Raw genomic sequence first — 26,218 nt, forward strand, 5'->3', positions numbered from 1 at the left:
GGGGCCCTCATTCAACTGGTGGAGGGTGAGGCCCCAGCAAACGAGAACACGATTAGGTCGGAGGGTCTGCTGTGTACCCATCACAGTTGGAGCCCCCAGGAGAGGAGGGGAAAGAAGGCTATGCCCTGGATTTTTCCCTGAGAGGCGGGCAGAGTGTAGCTGAGCCCAGGCTCCCTTCCTGGGCCTGTTTACCTCCCTCGTCTCTTGCTGTCCTGTCAAATCAACCTGGCCTGCGCTCGATGCCCCCCTCGGAACCCCCAGCTCTCTCTCTCTAACATTCGCCTTTTGCAATAACACGCACCTTCACCGGCCTTCCGAGGGGCCGACTGCGTGGTTAGAGGGGACAGAGAAGCTGGCAGCGAGGACAGGAGGCTCTGGGTCTGGACAGCCCCAGGTTTTTGCGCGCCCTCCGCTCCCCCTGCGCCGCATCCCGTTTTTGTCGCCCGTGCCCCAAACCGCATCAGGGCCTCAGTGTCCGTGCGGCCGCGTCCCCGCCAGGTGCTGCCCCGGGAGGCGAGCCCAGGCGCGGGCCCTTTAAGCGCACCGGGGCGGCGGCGGGCGGGGGATGACATCAGCGGGCGGGCCCGGGGCTCAATGGGAGCTGGCGGGCGCGCGCCGGCGGGAGCGCGCGGCCGGCGGCGGGGGCGGCGGGAGGGCCGGCGGAGGGAGGCGGCGGCGGCGCCCAGCGCAGAGCAGAACCGAGCCGGCCGGCGGAGCGGAGCGGAGCTGAGCGCGGCGGCGGCGGCTGGGCCGGAGAGGCTGCGCCGGGCGGCTCGGCGAATCCCCCGGCATCCGCCCCGGCGGGCCGCCCCCGCCCGCGGCAGCTCCCCGAGCAGCGGCCCGGCACCGGCGCCTTCCCGGCGGGGTAGGTATTGGGGGGCCGCGGGCCCGCGGAGGGGCGCAAACCCGGGGGAAACGGGGCTCCCCCCGCCTCTTTGTTTTTGCTGGGAGAGGAGGGGACGGCGGGCGGACACGCGCGTTCGCACTGAGGGGGGCAGCCGGGCGCCGCCCGCTCGGCCGGCGAGGACAAAGGCGCGGCTGGGGACAAGGAGGAGGAGGGGGACGCTTATTTTGCCGGCTGGCCCCGGAGAGACCCCCCCAGTCCGGCCCGCCTCCCCCTCCCCCAGCCAGACCCTTCAAGGGCCTCAGCCGGCCGGGGCGGCCACCGCGGGCTGTGATTTGGGGACGCCGAGGTTGGGGGGCCGAGGCTGGGGTGCTGGGGGCACCCGACAGTGTTGATTGGGCTTCTCGCCCAAGCCCCGGGATTGTGTATGTTTCCCTGGACAATCAGCTGCATTCCCCCCCTCCCTTCTTTCTTGACCCGGGTGCCCCAAAGCTGGGGGTCAGCCAGGGTACCCCCGTATGTTGGGTGGGGGCGTTTTGGCGTTCTGAAGGGTCGGGCCGTGTGGTCACCCAGGCCTGCGATTCTGTTTTCCTTTGTGGAGAGAAAGAAAGGGGTGGGGGTTATTTATCAGCTCGGATTCTCCCATTTCTGTGCGTGAGAACTCCTGTTTTGCAAGTCTCTGTGGAACCTAGAACTCTGTTTGTGCCTGGGTATCTTTAGAGCAAGGATTCCCAGCCTCCTCCTAACATCGAAATCTCAAAGTGGGGTGAGCCCCCTCCCCAACTTTCCTCTTAGTTTTCTTACATATTTTCTTTTTGGCATAGATTCCGCCCGGGTGGAGGGGAGACCCCGATTTGGGGATCCAGGGAGTCTGAGTTGCTTCCGACTGATACCTATCTTTGGGTCTCCTTTTGCTTTCGTGGCTAGGGTGTCTCTCAATTTTTTATTTTAATGGCCCAGTGACAAGGACCCTGGCTCTGAAGGGAGGCAGTTAAAAAAAAAAAAAAAAAAACAACAAAAAACTGCCCATGTGCTGGGCGGTAGCTTGCCTAGTTTTTTTAACCAGTGAAATCTTTATTTTGGCCTTTTCTTCCCCCTGTGTTTATCAGACCCCCCATTCCCCAAATGGGAGACGCAGCAAAAGAAGTAGAAAGCCCCTCCCATCTTTGAATCAGGCCTTTCTCCTCCCCTTTGGGAGGCTTTTGGGGGATAGCGCTGGGGGAGTCTAGGTTCTCCCAGGGCCCTGGCCTCCCAGGTGAGGGGGAGACCTTCGCGTGTCTGGGTGGCAAGCACAGAGCAGTGGTGGTCTCCCGTAGGGCTGATGTTTGCACCCCCTGGTCCCCTCTGCTGACAGCCCGGTGAGTGGCGAGGGGCCTGGGGCCATGTGTAGTGTATTTATGTAAGACACCCACATGGAGGGCACAGTATTTATATAACCCGGCATGGGTATTTATGTAATATAGGATGCGGGGATATTTATGTTCCTTTCCTAACCTGCGGCTTTCCCGGCTACTGTGTGTGGTCTCTGAATTGGTTTGGGGGGGCGGCTGGTGTGTACACATCCATGCCCCGCCCCAGCAGGGTGCTTGTGGGCCTGCTTTTCTTTCTTCCCTTGGAGTATACACACTCAGGCATTGGGCCAGTGTGTGTATGTGGGGTGTGTGGCGTGGGGTTTCTTGCAAGCGTGGAGTGTGTTCTGCGGCAGCTGTGGCATCTGGGCAGAGTCCGTTCAGGCATGTGGGCAAAGGCCCTTGATGGAGAGCTGGAGTTTGGCTGGCACCCGGTGGAGGATGCTTCCTTGTGGCTGTTGATGAAGGGCTGGTGGTGCTCCCTGCAAGCCCGGGCCTGGGGCAGGGCTGTCTCCTGGGCGAGAGCTGTTGACCCCTTGGCCATTGTCGGGGGCTTGGGCCTAAACTCCCATCTCCCTCCCCCCACAGGGCATCCTGGGACCTGGTGAGTTCTGGCCCCTGGCCAAAGGGGTCCTTGGGAGGACCAGGCCAGGTTGTGGAGGTCTTGGCATGAGAGGCCTGGGGATGGGGTGAGCAGTGGCCATGGGGGAACCCAGTCATTTCAGAGGCCCAAAGGTTGAGGAGCCCCTTTGGGACCCTTCCCTTCAACTTGTCCTCCCATCCCTGGAGGTTAGAGTTTGTTTATGGTTGCCATGGCAGTGCCTCCAGAATGGTCAGTTCTTGCATGCCCCCTCCCCATCACCCCCTTTTGTCTTTGATTTGCTCTTCTGGGTCTTGGCCCCTTGTGACTGGCTTCCTTTTTGAGGTTCCTATTGGGCAGTCCCCTGGGGGAGTGCCCACCCCCCGCCCCCCACAAGGAGATGCTTGGCTGTTTCCTTTTGGGCCTTGTCCCCGATCCCACCTTCTGCCTGATGCCTTCCAGAGTGTCCAATGTGGCGTCCGAGGCTGCCTGACACCTGGTTGCCCTCAGGCACAGCACGGCCACGTCCCTTCCCGGACAGCGGGAGGGAGAATATCAGGATTCCTTGTGGCTTCGCCTGGCCTCTGGTGGAGAGAGGTGGGGCCTGGTGTGCTCAGCCTCCTTCTCAGCACCCCTCTTCTCTGACCCGTGTCTGCTTCCCCCTGCAGCAAGTGAATCATGGAGCTACGAGTGGGGAACAAGTATCGCCTGGGGCGGAAAATTGGGAGCGGGTCCTTCGGAGATATCTACCTGGGTAAGTGTTCCTGGCGCCAATGGAGTGGTGCTGGAGCCCTGGGACAGCCCTGGGGACATGGAGGAGGAAAGATCCCAATATTTCAGACTCTGAAGCAGGCACTTGGCTCTGGGGCTCTGGAGGCATGTTTTGGGCAGTTTGTCCCCAGAGTGATCCCCGACAGGGAAGGAAGCAGCAGGTTGGGGCAGGGCTGGCCAAGGGGCTCCTCTCATAGCCGGGGCGGGGTGTGGGCTCACACTTGCTGCAGGCGGGTCAGAGGAGGGTAACTTTAACTCTTCTTTCCAGCTGCAGTGGACCTGGGTCTCCAGTGGGGCGTGGGAAAGCCCTCCAGGGTTAGCTTCCCCTGTCTCTTCCCTCCTGGGAGAAGGACGCTACCACTTGCCCCCCAGCCAGCCCCTCTCCCTGTGGTCTGGCTCCCTGGAATTCAGGCCTGTCAGGCTCTGGAATGATGTAGGCTCCCCAGTAGCCTCGGGGGCATCTGCCCTCCTCTTTGGGGCCTCTCTCTCCGGATGTGCCTCCTGTTGAAAGTCTGAGTTTGCTCTGATGTTGTCCTTTTTAGAAATTTCACTGACATCTTCCTCCTGTCCTCAGCCTGGGAGAAGTGAAACTCGTGCCTTCGAATGCCACTTTCTCGGGGGAGACTTCAGCTGGCTAATGGGCAGAGTCAGGAGCCCACAGCCCAGCCTTTGCAGTTGTGGATCTGGGTGGCGCACATGGTTTAGTGCCTAACTACTAGCCGAAAAGTTTGTGATTCAAACCCACCTAGAGGCACCTCTGAAGGCAGGCCTGGCCGTCTGCCTCTGAGAGGTCCCAGCCTTTAAAACTCTATGGGGCAGTTCTACTCTGCACACGCGGGATCGCCATGAATCAGACTCCACGACAGCCGGCAACACCGATCTTGGGTTTAAGGGCGGGGGCTTGGTGTGGTCAGAGCAAGTTGGCAGACCCCTCTGGGGTTTATCCTCATTTCTGTCCCTGTGCCCTTGAAGCAGGTGAGAGCCACATCTGTGCCTCTGTTTCTGTCTTGGGAAATGAAAAGTCAGTTCTGTCCTGGGCGAGAAAACCACCAAGTCCATATGCCGTGTTCGTTAATTCAGAAACTGAGGAGTTTCGCTTACCTAAGGGTAGAAAACCAACAAGTCCATGTGCCGTGTTCATTAGTTCAGAAATTGAGGAGTTTCTCTTACCCAGGGTTAGGGTCTCTGCTCACTGAAGTATAGAATCTGTTTCTGAGTGACCTTCGCACCCCCACCCAATCCAAGGGAAGGGGAAGGAGACATGCATTCTCTGAACACTCACCTGCTGCCAGGTGCGTGCAGGGCCCTTTGGGAATGTGGGCATCCCTCAGCCCTAGAGATGATGCTGTTATCCCACTTCACACAGCAGGAAACTAAGGGACAGCAAGGTGGAGCTGGTGGCCCAAGATTACACTGCCAAAATTTAGAAAATCCACCTTGTACTCACAGCCCTGCACACACGTGAAAGTGTAAATGACAGGATGGGGGACGGAGGGGTCAAACAGACCTGGGGTCTTAACTGGCTCTGTGTGGCTGTTCTGTGCCTCAGTATCCCCAACTGTAAAGTGGTATGATTACGATACCTGGTTGTCCACCAGCAAAACGATGAATGTAAAAGCAATTTGTAAACGGTAGCATGCCAGCGGGTATGCAGTATACTGCTGAGAGCTTCACAGAGCACCCTCTGCTCTGAATACCCCCAAACTCGGGATAGAAAGTGGGCAGTGTGCCGTTAGAGTTGGTCCCAGTCCCCTCGTCCAGCCCATGGCTTGCCCACAATGAGGGAGTGAGGACTTGGAGCCTGCAACATGCAAAGATGTATGAGTGGCCCCGCTTCCCGGTAGAGAAAGGTTGGGATTTGGATGCAGGTCTGGGTTCAGGTCCAGTCTACTCCTCATTTGCTGTGTGACCTAGGATACGTTACTTTCTGACTCTGAGCCTCAGCATTTTCATCTGTGAAATGGAGGTCCCATCTCCTTGTTATTGTTAGTTGCGGTCGAGTTGGCTTGGACTCATGGCGACCTTGTGTGTAACAGGACAAACCGTTGCCCCGTCCTATGCCATCTCTCCTCTCCTTACTCTGAAATGTGCAATTTGGGGTGGGTGTAAGGCCTGTCTTATTTTCGAAGGCTGAGGGCTACTGGCTTGAGGGTGAGGGTACGGAGGCAGACTCTGGGTGCAGATGCACCCCTGTTCTCAGACAATATCCAGACCAGACTCCTGCAGAAGGGAAGCTGAGCCCCAGAGAGGGAGAGGCAGCCCAAGGTCGCTCAGAGTCAGTGTCCCTGGTCTGCGTGCTAGAACCTCCTTAGGGGCAGGACTCCCTGTTTGTCCTCTGAGTCATCTGTTGTTAGGTGCCATCGAGTCGTGCCATCAAGTCGATTTTTGACCCATAGCGACCCCATCTTTCAAATGAGACCTAGATTTCTTCCTCTTTGTAATCAACTTGACCTTGGTTTGAGTGCTGGTGTTGCCCTTGAGCAAGTGACTGGACTCTGCCAGCTTTGGTTTCCTCCCCTGTAAAATGAGGGTGGTGATGCCTACAGAGTTGTGGCGGTCCGGTTCTCTGACTGTTTAAGGACTGGGAGGGGTCCCTTCTGGGAGCGGAGTCCCACAACTCCTCCCTGAGCCCTGCCTTGCTGGTGTCAGGACAATGATTGTCTGGCCTAGGGCATGTTCCAGGACTGCCCCTCCCTGGCCGTCGTGCTGGCTTCCTTTGTTCAAAGCTCTGGGCACATCCTTGTTACTGGTGTCCAGGCAAGGGCCCAACTCCAGATGGCCTCTGCGGGTGGGGCTGGGCCTGGCCTCTAGGCCCTGCTTTCCAGGATCAACCAAGGGTGGCACATCGTGGGTGCAGCTGCAAGGCCAGAGGCTCCCCTTCAACCCCCCACCCACCCATCTCCCTCAGCAACTTCAGGAGAGTCAGGGAAGTGGGGCCAACTTGGTTAAGGGCCTCAAGTTGGCTGCATGGGGTCCAGAGAAAGCTGGCCTGTGTCCCACTCTGCCACTCACCGACCGTGTGTCCCTGGGCAGCTCTGTGGACCTCTAGAGTCTCTGGTCCTCAGCTCTAAAAGGGTGGGGTAACAGTGCTCCTCTCAGGTGCGGTCGCAGGGGTGAGAGTCTGTCCGGGGAATGCTCCAGGCCCCTGATGGTGGAGCTGAAGTTGCCACAGCTGTTGTATTGTTGCTATGATGGTAGCTCACCCAGATCCCTGAGTGTGTCCACGTGTCTGTACGGTGAATAGAGTGTGAAGCCTCCGTGTGAAGCTGGTCACCCCCTCTCACCCAGACCTTCCCAAGGTCCTTGCCCCCCCAGGGCTGGCCAGCACCACCACAAGGCTACCTGGGCTAATTGGTGGGCCATATGCTGTTCCCCAAACCCAGGCAGTTCTTCCAGCCTTTGCACGTGGCACCCCTCACCCCTTACCCCTCAGACACCCCTCCCCCAGGAGGCCTTACCTGGCTGATCCCCTGCATGCTGGGATTGGGCCCCTGCCTTGGGCTCCCCCAGTGCAGGGCTATCTTGGCTGACCCAGGGCTCACTCAGTATGTGGCTGTTGGTTGAATGAACGAGAAACTAGGGAATCGGAATAGAGAAAAAAGCAGGGACTAAGTTTCATGTCCTGGCTCTGCCTGCACCAGCTGTGTGACTGCAGACAGGTTACCTAACCTCTCTGAACCTCAGCTCAGGGCTTCCGTTATTTAAATGAGATCAGCAGAATGGCTGGCAGCTTCCTGATAGGATTCAGAGGCATTCAAGGGGCCCAGCAGTCGGGGAGGGGTTGGCTTCTAGAAAGAGGGGCCCGTTGCGGGGACAGCTCTGGTAATAACAAAAGGTTTCTAGCTCAAGGTGGGGATTGAAGACTTTACCTTGCAGCTTGGGTCACTTGACGTTCGGTGCCTTAATTTCCACGTTTCTCTATGGGGCAGCTCTACTCTGTCCTATAGGGTCGCTATGAGTCGGAATCGACTCGATAGCACTGGGTTTTTTTTTAATGAGATACAAACAATAACCCTTTGTAGAAGGGTGTGAGGTTCAAAGGGACGAAGGTTCCTTCTGCCTTCCACCTCCCCAGCCCAGGGCAGGGCAGCCTACCTAGTGCCTCTCTGGCCTGCACATATCAGCTGACTCACCAGGGCTGAAGCTCCTACTAGGAAACTTCCCTTGGTTTGTTCCCTAGGTCCTCCCTCCCCTGCAGGCCCACACCAGTGGGTTTCATGGGGCAGAGGGGCAATTTCGCCCTGCAGGGGACATTATTTGGCAGTGCCTGGAAACATGTTTGGTTTTTACAGCTGAGGAGGGTACTACTAGTCGAGCCCAGGGATGCTGCAAACCTCCTACAGTGCACAGCCCAGCCCTGCACAACAGAGAATGATCTGACCCAAAATGTAACAGTTGCGAAACCCTGCCTGACCCGTGGAGCCTCAGGCTACAGGCCAGGATCTTAGCTCGGCATTCAAGGCCCTTCAAGTCTTGCCCTTGCCCATCTGTTCTGCTGTTCTCTTCAGATACCCTGTGCTCCAGCTACACCAGACCACCCAGAGTTTGCTGAATCCCCTCCCTTCAGGGCCTTCAGCCCCTGCTGGGACCTAGGTCTGGCTGCCACAGTCCTGGCTGGGAGTCCCTCAGGGAGGCTGCCCTTCCCTTGTAGCCTTAGTTTGCCACTTCCTCTGCTCCCACAGGCCTGTGTTAAAGCACCGCCAGCCTGAACCTAGCTCCGAGCCTGGTACTTCCTCATCAGCCCTAACATTTGCTGAGTACTTGCTGTGGGCCCGGCACACTCCTAAGCCCACTTGCACCTCAGAACAACCTACTGAGCTACATACTGTCATGGAGGGAGGCCCTGGGGCGTACATACGGTTAACATGCTCAGCCGTTAACTGAAAGGTCGGAGGTTTGAGTCCACCCAGAGGTGTCTCAGAAGAAAGGCTTGGCAATCTATTTCTGAAAAATCAGCCATTGAAAACTCTATGGAGTACAGCTCTACTCTGACACACACAGGGTCACAATGAGTCAGTCAACTCAGCAGCAGCCGGTACTAGTATTGTCATGGAGCCGTAAAGTGACTTGCATAGAGGTCACCCCAGCTAGCTAGTGGCAGAATCAGCACTCAGGCTTAAGCAGCTTGGCTCTGGAGCTCACGCCTTCAACCCCTGCACTGTCCTGCCTCCTGTGCCAGCAGGGAATAGGGTATGGCAGGCCAAGTCCAGGGAGCCCCAGCTCCCGTCTCATGTGACAAAACCTCTGTCCCGTGGAAACGTGTGGCTCTCCCCAGTGATGGGCCAGAATCCCTTTACAGTTTACAGAGCACTTTCTCTCCCGTTGCTCACTGGATTTCGTAATTTTTTAAAAAGTGAGTTTATGTGGTTCGAAAATAAAAACACAAAAACATGCTCAATGAAGGAAACCAGCCACAAAAAAAAAACACATATCGTATGACTCCATTTCTGTGAAATGCCCAGCGCAGACAAATCCATAGAAGCAGAAAGTAGATTGGTGGGGAGATTCCTCGTGGTGCAGTGGTTACGTTTTCGGCTGGTAACCAAAAGGTCCGCAGTTCGAATCCACCAGCCACTCCTTGGAAGCCCTATGGGGCAGTTCTACTCTGTCCTGCAGAGTTGCAGTGAGTCGGAATCGACTTGATGGCAGTTTGGTTTGGTTTAGGGTCGGGGGTTGGGGAAAAAATGGGATGTGACTCCTAATGGCAACGGGTGTTTTGAGGGTGATGAAAATGTTCTAAAATTGATTGTGGTGATGGTTGCACAATCTTGTGAACATACTAAAAAACATTGTACACTTGAAATGGGTGAGTTGTATGGTATGCGAGTTGTATCTCAGTGAAGCTGTTTAGAAAAACCCTTTTTACCCCTTCCAGTCCTGTATCCACTTCTCTTCCCAGCTACTTACTGGTTTTCATATATCTGTCCAGTGTTTCTTTATGTAGACACAAACAGGGTACATACGATTTTTTACTTTTTTTTTTTTAAACTCAGAAGGGAGAGTAGAATACCTCCTGTTTTGTACTTTACTTTTTCACTTCCTGTATCTTGGAGATCTTTCCCCTTCTCTCTAGAGAGCTTCCTCATTCTTTTTCCATTGTATTCTGTTTTATGGACAGGCCATTATTTATTTAACCAGTCCCTGAATGATGGACATTTGGGTTATTTCCAAGCTCTTGCTCTTGCAAACAGTGTTGCAGCCGATAGCCATGTCCTATCTTGCTCTGCCCCGTGCACAAACAGAGGGTCAACTTCAGAAGAAGAGCTGTGGGTTAGAGAGGTAGTGCCAAACCACCTTCCAGTAGGGATGATCCCACTTTACACTTGCACCACTCGGGATGGGTGCCCACTGCCCCACAGACGTGCCAGCGGCATATGTTGTCATATTTTGGGATTTTTGCCAATCTGATAGGCAAAAAATGGCCTTTCAATTTTAATCTCCATTCCCCCCACAAGGAGGTCGAGCTTCTTTTCATGTAAGGAACACACAGGGTCACCATAAATGTCAGAATCGGCAGCAATGGCTTTGATTTTCTTTTTTAAGCCATTTATATTAATTTCTTTCTCTATGATGGGTCTCTTCAAGCACTTTGCCCCATTTTCCTATTGAGTCTTTGTTTTTTTTTTTCCACTGATTTGTAGGAGCTTGTTAAATATTAGTGATACTACCTCTTCCTTTGCCTGTGGTTAAGAGTCACAAGTATGATTTTCTTAGGACTTTGTTTCTGGAGTTATTGCCATATAGAAGAAAGTTGAGAAGGGACATTTTTGGTTCTGGATTTTAGGTCAGGGATAAAAAGCCTTTCAGATTCCAAGGCTAATAAGTGAATTCTCCCTTCTTTGCTTCTAACATTTCACTGGTTTTGTTTTTTATTAACTGTTGAGTGGATGCAGAAGGATGTGTGGTTTAAGGCATCGCAATCCCTCCCCCTGTGCAGCTGAAGGCGGAGGACGTGCCTGTTACCTTGAAGCCCCTGAATGTTCCTCCCCTGTCCCATCTCTTGCCTTCCTCTCACAGAGGTAACCACTATCTGACTTCTTAATTTATTCCCTTGCTTTTATTAAAGATTTTAACCAAAACCAAACCCTTTGCCGTCAGGTCGATTCTGACTCTGCCCCATAGGGTTTCCAAGGCTGTCATCTTTACAGAAGCAGACTACCATGTCTTTCTCCCTTGGAGCGGCTGGTGGGTTCGAACCACTGACCTTTCTATTAGCGGATGAATGCTTAACCACTGCATCACCAGGGCTCCTCATTAAAAACTACTCATGGTTATGTCAGCACCAGACAATGTTTTGTTCGGTTGTACGTGAATTTGCTATGAGTCAGAGCCCACTCAATGACGCCTAACAGCAGCAGCAGCGTATGTTGTTTGAGTCCCTGGGTGGTGTAAATAGTTAAGTGCTCTGCTGCAAACTGGAAGGTTGGAGGCTCCAGTCCACCTAGGGGCACTCTGAAAGAAAGGCCCGGCAATCTGCTCCTGAAAACTCAGCCGTTGAAAACCCTGTGGAGCACAGTTCTACTCTGCTCCAAGTGGGGTTGCCATGAGTCAAAATCAGCTTCCGCGGCAACTGTTTTTTATACATTGTTTACTGTTACAGTTTTCGAAATGGAGACAAATAGAACTGAGCTTGCTTCTGTAACTTGCTCTCTTTTACTTTGTGTCAAGAATGCTCAGAGTTCCAGTCTTCTTACCGCCCTGTGGTGTCCCTTTGCATGGCTGCATCACTGTTGACGTAGTCCCTCTTCTGTTTGGGCTCTTTGCTTCCGTCAGGGCCCCTGGTGGGCACGTGTTTCTGAAAGACCGTACCTGGGAATGGAGTCGCTTGCTTAGAGGCTTACTTACGCACGTAATTAGATAAACACCAAACTGGTTTCCAAGGTAATTGTACCAACTTACAGTCTGTCTTAGTTAGGTAGTGCAGCTGTAGCAGAAATACCACAAGCAGATGGCTTTAGCAAACAGTTTACTCTCTCAAAGTTTAGGAGGCCAGAAGTCCAAATTCAGGGCGCCATCTCCAGGAGAAGGCTTTCTCTCTCTGTCAGCTCTGGGGAAAGATCCTTGCCATCAATCTTCCCCCTGGTCTAGGAGCTTCTTAGCGCAGGGACCCCAAGTCCAAAGGACACACTCTGCTCCTGGCTTGCTTGGTGATAATGAGGTCCCCCTCCTCTCTGCTTGCTTCTCTCTTTTGTATCAAAAGAGATTGACTCAAGTTACAACCTAATCCTGTAGATTGAGTCCTGCCTCATTAACATAACTGCCTCTAATCCTGCTTCATTAATATCACAGAGGTTGGAATTTACAACACACAGGAAAATGACATCAGATTATAAAATGGTGGACAACCACACAATACTGGGAATCATGGCCTAGCGAAGTTAACACATTTTGGGCGGACACAGTTCAGTCCATAACACATACCTACTTTTTTTCCCCCCACATATAAACCTTTGCTCACTTGGAATTTTTCCTGGTACATGGTGTGAGATAGTGTTTTTTTCCCACATGGTAATGGGTCGTTCAGTGCCATTCATTGACGAGGCCAATCCTTCCCGTGATTTGAGGTGCTGGCTTTATCCGATTCTAAAGTCTTAACAGTGCTTGTGTCTGCCTCTGGACTTTCTGTCCTGTTTGTGTGCTAGGACTAACGCCCCCCCCCCCAAAAAAAAAACCATTGCCATAGAGTCTGTTCCAACTCATAGTGTCTCTATCGGACAGAGTAGAACTGCCCCTATAGGGTTTTCAAAGAGCAGCTGGTGGATTTGAACTGCTGACCTTTTAGTTAGCAGCTGAGCTCTTAACCACCGCACCACTGGGGCTACCCTGGTTTAATTACTGCAGCTAGAGTCACTCCTGGCCCCAAGAAGGAGACTTCCTATCTCTCATCCTAGCCTTCACGCAGCCTGGCTCATCTATTATTCCAGCTGGGGAAACTGAGGCAAGGAAGCAGGTGCAGTTTAGATTTGGGTCCTTTGTGTGACTTCTTGAACCACGGGGCAGTCCCAGGCAGAGAACTGGGTTTTGGGTTAGAGTGTTTCCTTACTAGAGCCCCCAAGGCAGCCAGTGAGAAACCAGGAGTGTGGTGGGGAAGAGATGGAGATGTAGGCAGGACCCTCTTTCTTAGGCTGGGAGGCCACCAGAGCTGGGCTTCACTCTCCAGTCCACCATTTAGCAGCTATGTGACCTTGGGCTGGGCCTCAGTTTTTTCATCTGTAAAGTGGGAATGAAAAATTTTCCTGCCCACCTGAACTATTTGTGAATCGGATGAGATGGTAGGCGGGGAAGTGCTAGGCTGGTGTGTGTGGGACTGCCTTTCACAGAATCAGTATTGATGCGGGCTGAGTAGGGGCTGGTTATTGGGCCTACCAGCTGCTGTGGAGTTGACTCCAACTCATGGTGACCCTATGTGTGTCAGAGTAGGACTGTGCTCTGTAGAGTTTTCAATGGCTGATTTTTCAGTAGTAGATCACTAGGCCTTTCTTCCAAGGTGCCTGTGGGGGGACCTGAACCTCTAACCTTTAGGTTAGCCACAGAATGTATTAATCATTTGCTCCACCCAGGGATTCTTGTTCTTGGGCCCTCCCCACCCCAAGCCTTGTCCTGTGGCTCAGGGTTGTCCTTTTTGTGTACAACACCCCATCTCCATTGGGCTCCTTGCCGCAGCCTTGCCCCGCTCCCTTCTCTCCTCCACACCCTCTCATCTTACCCGCCCCCCAGCTGGATCATCTTCAGTGGAACCTACAGTGCAGGACAGAGTTCTGTCCTTTAACATGGGCAGCAGACCTTTTGTGGCCCTACCCCACGTTTCCTGTGCCTTCGGGCTCACCCCACCTATTCTCCAACTGGTCCGTAGTTTTTCACCTCTGCCCTTTGCGCTGCTGCTGTTCCCTGAACCCCCACCCCAGCCAGGTCAGGTGCCCGCTTTGCTCCCCAGCCCCCTCGGCTCCCCTTGGACACAGTGCTGAGACCTCTGCCTCCTTCTAGCCTCCCCTGTGAGGCCCGGAGCTCCTCCAGGCAGACAGCAAGTCAGCTTAGGCCTGGTGCACAGCAGGCCTCAGAAGGGCTGTGCAGGGAGTCGGGTGCCGCACGGGGCCACGGCTGACCCTGGTCCCTCGCTTCTTTCTCTGCGGGCAGGTGCCAACATTGCATCTGGTGAAGAAGTGGCCATCAAGCTGGAGTGTGTGAAAACGAAGCACCCCCAGCTGCACATTGAGAGCAAGTTCTACAAGATGATGCAGGGGGGAGGTGAGGGCCACAAGGGGCCTGGTGGGGCTGTGTGGGCTGGGGGCTGCGGGGCTGTGCTTGTGTGCGCGCGCACCCGCGCATACATGTGTATACTCACGTGTAGGGGGAAGGCAAGTGGTCTGCAGGGTGGGCCGGGACAGCCCCTGATGGAGCCCTCTGCCTGGCCCACAGTGGGGATCCCATCCATCAAGTGGTGTGGAGCCGAGGGTGACTACAACGTCATGGTCATGGAGCTGTTGGGACCCAGCCTTGAGGACCTTTTCAACTTCTGCTCCCGCAAGTTCAGCCTCAAGACGGTACTGCTCCTGGCCGACCAGATGGTGAGGCCCCACCCACCCCTGACCAGCTAACTGAGAGCCACGTCTCTTCCAACATCCACTTCTTTCTAGCCAGTGGGCACGGAATTCTGGCCCTGCCTCCCACCTCCCAAGGACCCTAGAGAAGGAGGAGGCGATGACAGGGACATAGCAGGGGTCTAGTTCCCATATCAGGGATCCTTGACCACTGGTAGTAGAATCCCAGGGGTGTTTGTTTAAAATGCAGATTCCCAGGCCCACCTTCAGACCTGCTGAGTTGGGCTCCTGGAGGAGGGCCTGGGACTCTGCCCTCGGGTGGTTTTCAAGCCTGTGATTACACAGGCCTGGGTTTGTCCCAGCGTGGTGACACTAGGTGAGTTGCTCAGCTCCCCTGAGCCTCAGTTGCCTTGTGGGAGAGTCACCCCCTTGTTTTGGGGGGAGGTGTGATGCCCCATAGCACCTGGACCAGAGCATGCACCCCAGAATGAGCACTTATGAGGTCCAGAGGCCCTTGATAAACATAGAAGAGGAAAGTAAAATAAAAAATACAGATGATAGGATTTTGACTGGGAACGGTGCACACAGATCGTGTGCAGGGTGGTAGGCTTGGGCTGGGGCTGGCTGCAGCCATTTTAAGGCAAACGTATGTGGAGGAGGGTTGTCAGGGCCTTATGGCATGAGAGTCTCAGAGATCCCCCGTCATTCATGAGCCCCCCAACCCCAGCTGCTGAAGCCTTGATGTACAGATGGGAGTTGAAGCCTGAGGCCAGGAGAGGGTGGGGACCTGCTGCAGGACAGGTCGCATGTGTGTGCTCATTTGAGTTTTTAAAATAGTGCTGAAAGGAAAGAGAAGGGCACAGGTGTCTGCCTGACTTTGGTGTTCTCTGGAAGCTAGAGGACAAGTATCCTTTGTGCTCTTGAACCAGTTGGTTCATCCCTGTCACCTCTGCCCCAGCTTAGGCTTCTTTGGTGCTCTCTGCCCTCCCCCCTAAATCTGGTTGCCCCTCTGACCCTGGCTCCCCAGGTCCTGTGGGCATGCATAGCCGGCCAGGCGAGTCTCCCCTGGGGGCCCAGGTGCCTTTCCGGTGCAGGGTTTGTTTCTAGATCTTGCCATTAGCTTTCCGACCTTGTTGTCTCCTGCCCCCTCCGCCCCCACGCACACACTCACACACAAACTTGGTGAACTCCTTCAGAGTCCATCTCTAATGTCATCTCCTCCAGGAAGCCTCCCCTGAGCTTCCCCTTGAAATTTTCTTACATAGTCATAGATCATTCTCCCCAGTCCAGAGCAGGGACCTTGTGTGTGTTTTCCATCTCTGTGGCCCCAGCCTAGGGCCTGGCCAGAGTGAAGACCCCTCTGTCAAACTCTCACTGAATGACTTGCTGCCCCTCCCCTCCCCTAGATCAGCCGTATCGAGTACATCCACTCCAAGAACTTCATCCACCGGGATGTCAAGCCTGACAACTTCCTCATGGGGCTGGGAAAGAAGGGCAACCTGGTGTACATCATCGACTTCGGCCTGGCCAAAAAGTACCGGGACGCCCGCACCCACCAGCACATCCCCTACCGGGAAAACAAGAACCTGACTGGCACCGCCCGCTACGCCTCCATCAACACGCACCTGGGTATTGGTGAGTGCATGGGTCCTGGGCACAGTGCACCCGGCATCTGCTTGCCTTTCTAGAGCTCCCAGGCATTTTTCCAGGGAGCCTCACTCTGAGAGAGTCCCCTTGCCAGCTGCCCCCAAGCCTGGACTTGTGTAAGGTCTCTGCTTCACAAGAACAGCTGCAGTGTGGTGGCTCTGCAGGCCTCCAGGGCCCTGAATGCTTCCTCTCAGCAGCCTTAGGAGGGGGCGGGGGAGGGGGCGGGCGTGTTCTTTGCACAGCGGGGAGCAGAGGCTCCAAGGGGTCATGCAGGTTACTTAGGGTCATGCAGCTTAGCTAGTGCCAATGTGGGATTTGACCCCAGGCCTGGCTGATGCCACGCTGGTCCGGTGAGGAGGCACCAGGGGTGCCTGCTTGCCTGGTTGTTGAATGACTAGGTGGCTGAGCTCGAAAAACTGGGCCCAGTTGAATTGAAAGATCTGACGCCTCGGGCCCCTTCTCTCTAGAAGGGGATAATGACAGTGCCCATATACAACAGGGCTGCAGTGAGCTAGCAGACGATGAGGGGCCCAGTGGAGGTGTACACCCCTCAGTTGAGGAGGATGTCCTGCAGGAGCGGGGCCTGGCCCCCACTGGCCAGGGACCTCACCCTGTCCCTGACTCTTTGCACAGAGCAAAGCCGCCGAGATGACCTGGAGAGCTTGGGCTACGTGCTAATGTACTTCAACCTGGGCTCCCTGCCCTGGCAGGGCCTCAAAGCGGCCACCAAGCGCCAGAAGTACGAGCGGATCAGTGAGAAGAAGATGTCGACGCCCATCGAGGTCCTGTGCAAAGGCTACCCCTGTGAGTAGCCCCGCCCTGGGCCCTAGGGGGTGGCATGTCAGCCCTTTCCAAGGGGAAGATGTGGCCACACAAAGCCTTAGGCAGCTGCCACTGCCTCCGGCCCCAGCACATTAATAACAGGCTGTCGTAGCTGCTCAGCCAGCAGGTTTGGACCCTCCCTGGCCAGGCTCTTGTGCTCTAGCTATTCTCCAACCCACCATTCTGCCTGATCTCCCAGGGGCTCCCCTGCTTGCTTTCTTTCTACTTATTTTGAGAAAGAAGTGAAAGTTTTCCTTCTCTTTCTTAGTTTGTGGTGGGAGGTCCTGTGGGCTTTCGAACATTCTTCAGCCTGTGACAGCTATTGATCTGCGATGTCCATGATCCCCAGAGTGTTTGGCAAGAGCAGGTGAAGAGCTGTGAACTAGGTGCCTTCAGAGCCAAGCTTTCTGAAGAGATCGCCTGTGCATTGTTCACAGATCTTCGGTTGCTCTCATCACAACTTCAGAGGCTCTGCTCACAGGCAGCTTAGGGTTTTTATCACCGTCGGAGGACAATAGTTTTGTTCTGCCTTCGTCTTGCTCCCTATTAGATTGAAAGTATTTGTAGGGACAGTGGGTGCGTAGGACAGTTCTGGCTGCTGGGGACCCTGGGAGCATGGGCCTCACTGTGATCTCTCTGTCCCCTGCCAGCCGAGTTCTCAACATACCTCAACTTCTGCCGCTCCCTGCGGTTCGACGACAAGCCCGACTACTCCTACCTGCGCCAGCTCTTCCGCAACCTCTTTCACCGGCAGGGCTTCTCCTACGACTACGTCTTCGACTGGAACATGCTCAAATTCGTGAGTCACCTGGAGGCCAAGGCGGTCTTGGGGAACTGGATGGGGCAGGCCCTGACTCAGAAGGTCAGAGTGACCCAGTGGCGGGCGGGGCTCCCGAGTAACGGCAGCTATGAGCTGGACAGTGCAAGTGACCTCTCTGGGGTTCCAGGGCCCCCGTGGTACCCCCACTCCACCCTCATCAGTGCTGACAGTGGGGGCCATTGTGGGCAGCAGGGCCCGGGCGGGGCGCCACCTCCCACCAGAGCGAGGCGTGCCTGGCTCGGCTTCAAGTCCCTCCTAGGTGCCCTCGGCGGGGCCTGGATGGCGCTGGCGAGCCCGCCTGCTGCGCTGATCGTTGCCTATGCGGTTCTGCTCTTCCTCTTCTGCGCCTCCCAGGCAGCGGCCCTCACCGTGGCCCCTCTGGCCAGCTGGGACCCATTCATGCTCGTTTCTTTCTTCCTGGTCATGGGACCCTGGGTCTTGTTAGGTGGCCATTCTGTCTCCCTCTTTTAAGGGTTCCGGGGGTGGAGTGGGGGAAAGCTCTCATCAGCTGTGTCTAGAGCTCCAGAAGCCGTGAAATCATATGTCTTGTTTCAAATCTCTTCTGGAAAAGGGGGCTTCCTCGAGCCAGGCTCAGCCCCGTGACCAAGAAGTCATTGCACCACCCCGTCCCCGCCCCTGTCCCTGCACTGGGCCCACATACCCACCTGCATACTGGTAAGGACCCTCCAAGGCATGGCCTTTCCAAGACTTACCACTTGGCTGGGGGAGCGCAAAAAGCTGAGCATCTGCTGTGCTGTCTCTGTCCCTTCCAGGTGCCCGGCGTCCCTGGGCACCCAGGGTCCTCCAAATAGGCCTATGGAGGAGGTGGAAGAGGTGGAGGAGCTGTCCCCCCAAAACTACTGGCCTATAATCTGGACTCCGGGGCCCCAGTTCTGATGTCACCAAATGTCAGATGCCTAGGAGGTGTCTCATAGGCTGGTGGTGGTGACCCCTGCACCTGAGAGGCAGTGTGCAGTAGAGTGGGCGTGGCTGGTAGAGAAGGCCCCTGTCGTGGATGCTGGGGCCCAGACAGCCTGGAGGAGGGGTGGTGGCCACCGCCCTAGACGGGCCTGGTGGGAGCGGGCATCAGGAGAAGGCTCCACACCTAGACCCGGCCGGCAGCCTCTGTACTGAACCTGAACCCATTAAAGCCTCCCTGCTCCATCCTGGTGTGGCTTCCCTTTCATGGCGGTGCCCTTGGCCCGCTCGGCAGGTGCTCAGGACTGAGGCTTGTTCTCCAGGACGCTGAGGTCAGCACAGCAGTCTCCTCTCCGGGTCTCAGACCGGGACCTGATGCCGCTTCCTAAGGAGAAGGGCAGAGGTCAGGAGAGAACGGGGCTCCCACAGTCCAAAGACCTCAGGGCGCCTCTGTTGCCCTCTTGTCCAGGTGTGGGAGTGGGTGGAACATGGCCGAGGACTCAGGCACAGCAGCTCTTCTTGCCATGGGGCACTGCTCCAGGTGTTGGGGCACCTGCTCGTCTGTGTAAAGTCATTCTGAGCCTAGTGCTTGCAAGGCTCGGCCCTCCAGCTCACTATAGCTCCAAGAATGGGCTTTGCATGCTCCAGATCTGCGCCGTCCGATATGGTAGCCATGGGCTGCTAGTGGCTAAAAGGAAACAAATTAAAATTTAGTAAAACTGAAAATGAAGTTTTCTCAGTCGCATTCGCCACATTTCAAGTCCCCCGGCTCCATGAGTGGCTAGTGGCTCCCATAGCCCAGGCAGGCAGAAGCCTTCCCATTGTCACAGAAAAGTTCTGAGATACAGCGCTACTCTAGCTGACTCCTTTACAGAGCGTTGTGTGGGACTGTGCACCGACAAGATCATTATTTTCTCAAGCTGGGCCAGGAGCGCTCTGCCCACCCCTTGCTGATGCCCTTGAGGGGCAGACCCTCAAGTTAGAAGCTGGGCTGAGCAGCCAACAGCCTTATTCTCTGCTGTCCTTTTCTGGCTTGTGGGCCACTGGACCAGATAAGTGTGCATCTCTGACCCCGGCAGCCCCCTGGCAGAAGCTACTGCAGAACATAAGGTGGGGACCCTCCACAGCGTTCACCCTGTGACCAGGTGCCTCCCATGTTACTCCATCCTGCGGGAAGTCTGCACAGCCCCTGTCGGTGGCAGGGCTCCATGCTGGGCACCGGGAGCTGCAGACCCCCCTGGGAAGGAGACCATCCTCTGAGGGCATCCCTCCTAGGAGCAGCCACCCCATGTAGTTTGGCATAGGGGGCTGGGGAGCCTGGAGCCACACAGTTCGAAGTCCAGCCAGCTGACCAGGAGGAAATTGACACAGCCAAGGACAGAGGTCCACACAACACGGGATGCTTGTGCGACTTTGACGTTGGCCATTTGTGTTTTCTTGTGGGCAAATAAAGGCCAAGAAGCCTCCCTGGCGTGTGTTTCTTGAGGCGTCACTTGGGATGGATGGAAATGTGGAGAGTGGCTCCCTGCCTCCCATCTCTGGGGCAGGTGTTGGCTGAGGCCTCCTGGGTCACAAAGGGCAGAACCTCCAGCCTTCCCTTGGCCACTGGTCCCAGGGCCATACACCTCTGAGTGAATCACTTAGCCTCACTGAACCTCAGTTTCCCCAACTAAGAAATGGGATCGTACCTGCCTTGCAGGCTTGCTGTGCCTCCTGCCCACAGGAGATGCTTAGTAAATGGGTGTCACCACAGTTTGCTGTGGTTCTGGCTGGATTACTCTCTGTCAGCCTGTGACAGAGCGGGTGGGAGCCCGGGGTGAGGACTTGATGGCCAGTGGAGCCCTGGCAGTCCCAGGCCTGCCTGGACAGGCTACTGGGTGGGAGGACTGGGGGAAGAGAGGCTGGACCGGGACAGTCCGTCCCTAGAATGATCCACCACAGCAGGTCTCTGAACAGTGTCCTCCAGGGGTGCAGGGAGGAGAGCGACAGAGGTCTGAGTTCAAATCCCAGCCATGCCTACAAGCTGTGTGACCCCAGACAGGTCACAAGGCCTTTCTGGGCCTCGCTTTCTTACTAAGATTCGGGGATCATTCTGATCTCAGAGCTACTGAAAGGCAAGGGCGACCCCCACTGGGTGACCCCCACTGGTCTCCCGAGGGAAGCAGACCTTCTCAGCCACGTTCTTAGCAGACACAGGGTCGCAGGAGCCCCTGCCCTGTGGCCCATGAGCAGCCCCCAACTCAGCCTGCAGCTCTCTCCTCCACAGATGCAGCCCCCCTCATGCCAGCCCCCCGCCCTTCCCTGTGGATGGCACCAGGACCAACTAGGTAAAGCGCCAGGTGCCGCTCCGCGCCACTCCTCTCCGGGCCTTCCTTGTTTCCTCCTATGCTGGGGCAAGTGGCTGGAGGGCAGGCCCCCAGGGCTCAGGGTACCTTTGCTCCGGTCTGTGGGGTCTCTTTCTCCTCCATGGGGGCATCTAACCCAGCTTCCCCTCTAGCTCCCCTGAGCTCCTACCTGAGGCAGGCAGCCTGTGGATTCCTGTGGCCTCCTGAGTACCTGTCAGAAGTCATTGCCAGGTCCCAGGGTGGGGGAAGGACAGCCCTCTGGTGGTAGAGTTCTTGACTGAGTACCAGGAGACCTGGTTCGAGACATGGTCCTGCCTTAAACTAGCGTTATAGCTTGGGGTGGGTTCTCTCTCTGGGCTTCACCTTGTCCATCTGCCAGGTGGGCCCCTGAATACCTGCCCTGCTTGGTTTGGAAGCTTGAGCCAAGGGCTCTGCACAGGTGCCAGGGCAGGTCCCAACCCCAGGTTGGTGCCCTTGGCTGTCCTGGGGCATTCATTCACCCTCCTGGCCCCAGCCCCATGATACCAGTCTGACTGACCCCTTAGACCCCTGCCTTATCCTCTCGGGAGGTTGTGTGGCTTTGTCTCTGGGCTGGGTGATCATGAGTCATTTCCAGGCCTCACTGGTCTTGTTTTTCTGGTCTGTGGGGGAGGTGGGACTGAGGGTCTCTGAGGTCCCCTTCCTCAAGATGCTCACCCCACCCCCTGCCCTGCAGGAGCACTGGATCTCTGCACCCTGGCCTTGCAGGGCTGATGCGTGTCTCCTCTCGGGTCCCACAGGGTGCAGCCCGGAACCCCGAGGACATGGACCGGGAGCGGCGAGAACACGAGCGGGAGGAGCGGATGGGGCAGCTGCGGGGGTCCGCGACCCGGGCCTTGCCCCCTGGCCCCCCCACAGGGGCCACTGCCAACCGGCTCCGCAGTGCCGCCGAGCCCGTGGCTTCCACCCCAGCCTCCCGCATCCAGCAAGCTGGTGAGCAGGGCCCCGGGCAGTGGGCAGGCCAGGGGGCAGGGCAGCCAGGCCCCTGGAGGGGCTTCCTGCATATACCCATACTGAGGGTGGTCTCCCTCCACCAGGCAATACTTCTCCCAGAGCAATCTCACGGGTCGACAGGGAGAGGAAGGTGAGCATGAGGCTGCACCGGGGTGCACCCGCCAACGTCTCGTCCTCCGACCTCACTGGGCGGCAAGAGGTCTCCCGTATTTCAGCCTCACAGGTGAGCTGCCTACACCCCAGCCTTCTGGACCTCCCCACTGAGCCAGAGACACCTAGGCGCATCAGGCCTCTTGGTTCTGCTTTCTTCGTCCCTGATTCTTTAGTAACATGGGAGCCAGTCTGTCTTGCCGAGCAGGGGCTTGGCCACATGTAATTCTCTGAGGTAGAATCATCCCCCTTGAGCAGAGTCAGACACTGAGGCTCTGAGAAGTAACTTGCCCCAGAAGGGGGTAGAGCTGGTATTCTGGCTCTCTCTGCTAGGGGCAGCCTTGGGGGGTGCCAGGGGCTCAGAGGAGATGCTTGTGGTCCCTGTCATCAGGCAATCTCCATGGGTCTCGGTCAGCACGACGGGAGCGTGGGATTGAGTCCTGCTGCCCCACTTGGGAGCCTTGTTGGGCTAGGAAAGTCAAGAAGGGTGTTCGTGGTTGCTGGGACAGGTGTCCTGGCAGAAGTGGAGGGAGACCCACACTTGTCTGTCTATTGCCGTGGAGGACCCTCAATAGGACAGGCCACGAGCTCGGAGTCTGGCAGCCTTGGGAGTGTATCTGCCGAGGCCATTAGCTTGTGTCGCCTGGAGTGGTCACATGCCCTTTCTGGGCCATGTTCTCCTTATCTTCAAAGTAAGGATACCCTGGGGTCAGGGAGATCCTGTAACCCTTCTGTTGGCTCAGGGGCTTGGTGGGGGTCCGCAGTGGGGAGAGACAAGCCAAATTGCCATAGCCAGCAGCTGAGGGACTTAACTTGATGTTTGTCCCCCTCCCCGAAGACAAGCGTGCCGTTTGACCATCTCGGGAAGTGAGGAGGAGCCACCATCTGACCAGTGTTTGCTTAGGTGAGTGGATGTCTGTGGCAGACACAGCCCAGCCCATGGGCAGACCTAGAAAGACTCATGGCCCCAGGAGGAAACCAGTATATGGTGGCGGGGTGCAGGGGGGCAGAGGGACTAGGCATCCTCAAAACCAAATGGCCTCAGGCGAGTATAAAACCTCAGACCCTGCCTGGGCCACACAGGCTAATTTCTGTTGGAAAACCCGCCTCCTGCCCTTTGGCCAGTCTTCCGTCCCAGTTGACGTACTCTGGAAAGTTGGTTTTTAGAAGAGATGGGGCCATGGGTCCACACCTGGCCTCCCAGGCCTTAGCCCAGTTTCCCAGCTCCCAGCCTCTGGGCTGTCAAGCAGGCTAACCCTGCAAAGCACTCAGAACAGGCCTGTAGGCCTGTGGGTTTACCTGCTGTCAAAAAAGGCCCCTGGTGGTCCCTGCAAGCCCAGGGGAGCCTCTGTGGCTAGCACGAGCCAGGTGGGACTTAGGTGGGCTACATGAGACCTTGCAGCGCTGAACAGCAACTCCCAACCCGGGCCTGGCTTGGGAGTGGGGGAGATGGGGGAGATACCACCTCGAGAAGAAAAGTCTAAGCTCCCTGGGGAGTGTGCACATTGGCAGGTCTTGGTTTACATTTCAGGGACTCGGCCTCATACCAGGACCGCCTGAGTGTGATTTGCTGATAGAAATTTGTTCCACGAGCAGAGCTGGGGCATAAAACAGGGCTTACCTTCATCAGCCCTTGCTCCCAGGCCACAGCCAGTCCATGGCAGGGTGGGGCGGGGTGTGGTGGAGTCACTGCTCCCTGAGAGGGCAGGAGGGAGTCTGTGTACTTCACGTGAAGGTTGAGCACCTACTGTGGGCTGGGCCTTGAGCCAGGCTCTGAGGGCCCCAGTGGGGGGCCAACCTGGTCCTGGCCTCCACCCTCAGAACAAGCGATAGGAGCTGAACGGGGCCTGGCAGGTGGGTGGCCAGAGGCCCACGTGCACCTAACCTCTCTCCTCTCTTCGCCTTTCCAGTGTCTTCACTGTATTTTCTTTTAAAAAACAAAAAAAAGATGGAAAAAAAAAAAAAACCGCTCGAAAGAACAAAAAGAAAAAACCCAGCACAAAACCGACGATGGATTTTGTTTGATTTTTTTTTTTTTCCTTTCGCCAATGGCAAGAAGATGGGGTGCTCTCCCCGTGAGGATTCTTGTCTCCTGCATTCCCCACTGCCCCAACCGTCAGGCTGCCAAACGCTTTTCCGACGCCAGGCTACACATGCCAAATGCCAAGGCCCTACCCGACCACCCATACCGTGCCAGCCACCACGCAGGCGCCAGCTGGCCAGGGACCGTCTCAGTGTCGGAGACGCAGTTGATCATCCCGTGCCGTCGGGAGGGGCCCGAGGAGCGGGCGCGGCGGTGGGGGAGGGTCTGGCTGGGGGAGGCAGCAGGCTTCGTGCCACCAGGTGTTCCTGAGCCCCAGGACTGCAGGACACACCCATGGCCCACCGCCTCCAAGATGATAGTGGCCGGCTTTCTGTGTTGGGCTTTTTCCAGTGTTCCCTGAGCATTTGGGTCCCTCCTGTGCCTCTCCATGAAGACCTTGCAGAGTGGGTGAAGAGGTGGTGGGGCTGAGAGTTCTTGTGCGCGTGCGTATATGTCTGTGACCTGTATTTTCCTGGACAGCAGGTGCTCCAGCCCCACCTGCCAGGCCGCTTTTCTGTTCTCCTCCCCCTGACAAGGACATGGGGGTGGGCACTGACCCCCCAGGTCCCTCAAGAGGGGGACACAGAGGATCCTCACTATGCCCAACCCCCAGACTGTCATCAGCCTGTGGCAACCCCTTCCCACTCTTAGGGCAGAGTCCGTGGAGACCACTTCCACAGAGCATCTGGCTCTTGGGTTATAAATTCATTCCCAGGCCCTGACAGTTACCTGGGGTCCCCACTTTCCCTGGCTTCCACCTCTCTGAGGAGGAGCCTGGGGTCAGGCTGAGTGTGGGTTTCTCTATCCTTCCTAGTTCTGACCTGTTTTTTGTTTTTATTTTTGTTTGTTTTCTCCGTGTGTGTATTTCCTAATTTATTTACCTTTGTTTCCCCTTGTTTTCTTTTCTTTTTTTTAATTAAAGAGCAAAGCTTTTTATTACTTTGTAATTTAAAAAACTGAAAAAAAAAAATACTGAAGAACTTTGGGGGGAATTTTGTACTTTTTTCCTGTGTAAATATTGGACTTTTTTGAGCTTTATTGTGGTTGTTAATTTGAAGTAATAAAGTAGAAAAGGATAAAGTGATGTGGGCAGCCCTTTGTCCGCCTCTTTGCTCTTGGGGCTTCTCCCCAGCAAACCTAAAAAGCAGGCCTCACCTAGGATGCTATGGCCACTGAGAAACAGGACCTCCTTGCCTTGGAGATGAGGATGGCTGGGACCATTTCCATTGAAGTGACCCTGACCAGTGGTCGGTGTGTACCGGTGGCTGTTCTAAAACCAGTGTTTTGAAAATTCAGGTGTACGGACGTACCTCCTGGGAATCTCGGTAAAGGGCAGATGCTGATTGAGAGGGGCTGGGTGGGGCCTCGGATCCTACATACCCAGCAAGCCCCAGGCGAGGCTGGCAGCTCAAGACCACACTTGAGAAGCAAGGTTCTAAATGGTTCACAAATGATGTCAGCTGCCTTCATGTGGGCCCCTAGCTCTTGGCGGCCCCATGCGCCATGAAACAAAACGCTGCTCAGTTGCAGATTGGACCAATGTGATCCATAGGGTTTTCCTTGGCTGATTTTCCAAAGTAGATTGCCAGAACTCTCTTCCTAGTCTGTCTTAGTCTGGAAGCTCTGCTGAAACCTGTTCAGCCTCGTAGCAACACGCAAGCCGCCTCTGACAGACGGGTGATGGCTGCACTTGAGCCGCATTGGCGGGAAATTGAAACAGTCTCCTGCATGGAAGGGCGAGAATTCTACAACTGGACCACCACTGCCCTCTCCCACAAACATTGCTTTATATTTATTCACACAAGAATTCTGTGAGGTAGGTCCTATTAATATCCCTGCCATAAGATATTAACTGATACTCTGGCAAACAGTGCAGAGAGGAGAAATGACGCCCAAGATCACACACTCTGGTGGCAGAGCCAGAATTTGAACCCTAGGTCCTGTTCCAGGGCATTGATGTCTAAAAAAGCTGGCTCCTGTCCAGGCCACGGGTGACCCTGAGCGCCTTCCTTCAGCGGAGCCCACTAAAGGGCAGCCCTTGACCTTGCGTACCTTTGTCTCACTGGCTTATAAGAGAATTTACCAGTCTGCATTGATCCAGCAGTGTACTTTCTTAGTTGTCTCTAACCCAAGACTCAAAAGCCATTCTTGCCGCAACCTCAAACCAGACAAGAGCGAAGCCACGTGAACAATTTTTCAGCCTGGAGAGAGGGTAGGGGGCTCTGGGAGGTTCCCCTCGGGCATTTTGAAGTTGAAAATGGAGTTGATTCTGACTCATGGTGACCCCGTATGTGCCAGAAGACAACTGTACTCCACAGGGTCTTCAGTGACCTTTGGGAAGTGGATCCTTAGGCCTTG

At 55.6% G+C, this 26,218-nt stretch overlaps 1 protein-coding gene across 3 annotated transcripts; it reads left to right on the forward strand.

Moving 5' to 3' along the window:
- Positions 1–756: 756 nt before the first annotated feature.
- On the forward strand, positions 757–24,940 carry CSNK1E (casein kinase 1 epsilon). Of its 3 annotated transcripts, XM_064283541.1 has the most exons (12): positions 757–865; positions 3,442–3,527; positions 13,679–13,789; positions 13,961–14,109; positions 15,489–15,717; positions 16,363–16,533; positions 17,202–17,350; positions 20,556–20,616; positions 21,414–21,606; positions 21,711–21,850; positions 22,616–22,681; positions 23,688–24,940. In XM_064283541.1, the coding sequence occupies exons 2-11, from the start codon at positions 3,452–3,454 to the stop codon at positions 22,630–22,632; spliced, it is 1,296 nt and encodes a 431-aa protein (XP_064139611.1). In that variant the 5' UTR covers positions 757–865; positions 3,442–3,451; the 3' UTR covers positions 22,633–22,681; positions 23,688–24,940. The 3 variants fall into 3 exon arrangements, with proteins under 3 accessions (XP_064139611.1, XP_064139613.1, XP_064139612.1); XM_064283542.1 differs by lacking the exon at positions 20,556–20,616 and having other exon boundaries at positions 758–865; XM_064283543.1 differs by lacking the exons at positions 20,556–20,616; positions 21,414–21,606; positions 21,711–21,850; positions 22,616–22,681; positions 23,688–24,940 and adding exons at positions 17,943–18,046; positions 18,145–18,954.
- Positions 24,941–26,218: the final 1,278 nt, after the last annotated feature.

This window comes from Loxodonta africana, chromosome 4 (assembly GCF_030014295.1).
Source record: "Loxodonta africana isolate mLoxAfr1 chromosome 4, mLoxAfr1.hap2, whole genome shotgun sequence".
NCBI lineage: Eukaryota > Metazoa > Chordata > Mammalia > Proboscidea > Elephantidae > Loxodonta > Loxodonta africana.

Excerpts from the sequence above, each read along its gene's own strand:
- CSNK1E (XM_064283541.1), top strand. The coding sequence starts at position 3,452 with ATGGAGCTACGAGTGGGGAACAAGTATCGCCTGGGGCGGAAAATTGGG. Across the intron at positions 15,718-16,362 it reads CAACACGCACCTGGGTATTG|AGCAAAGCCGCCGAGATGAC; the intron begins GTGAGTGCATGG and ends CTCTTTGCACAG. Across the intron at positions 20,617-21,413 it reads ATGGCACCAGGACCAACTAG|GGTGCAGCCCGGAACCCCGA; the intron begins GTAAAGCGCCAG and ends CGGGTCCCACAG.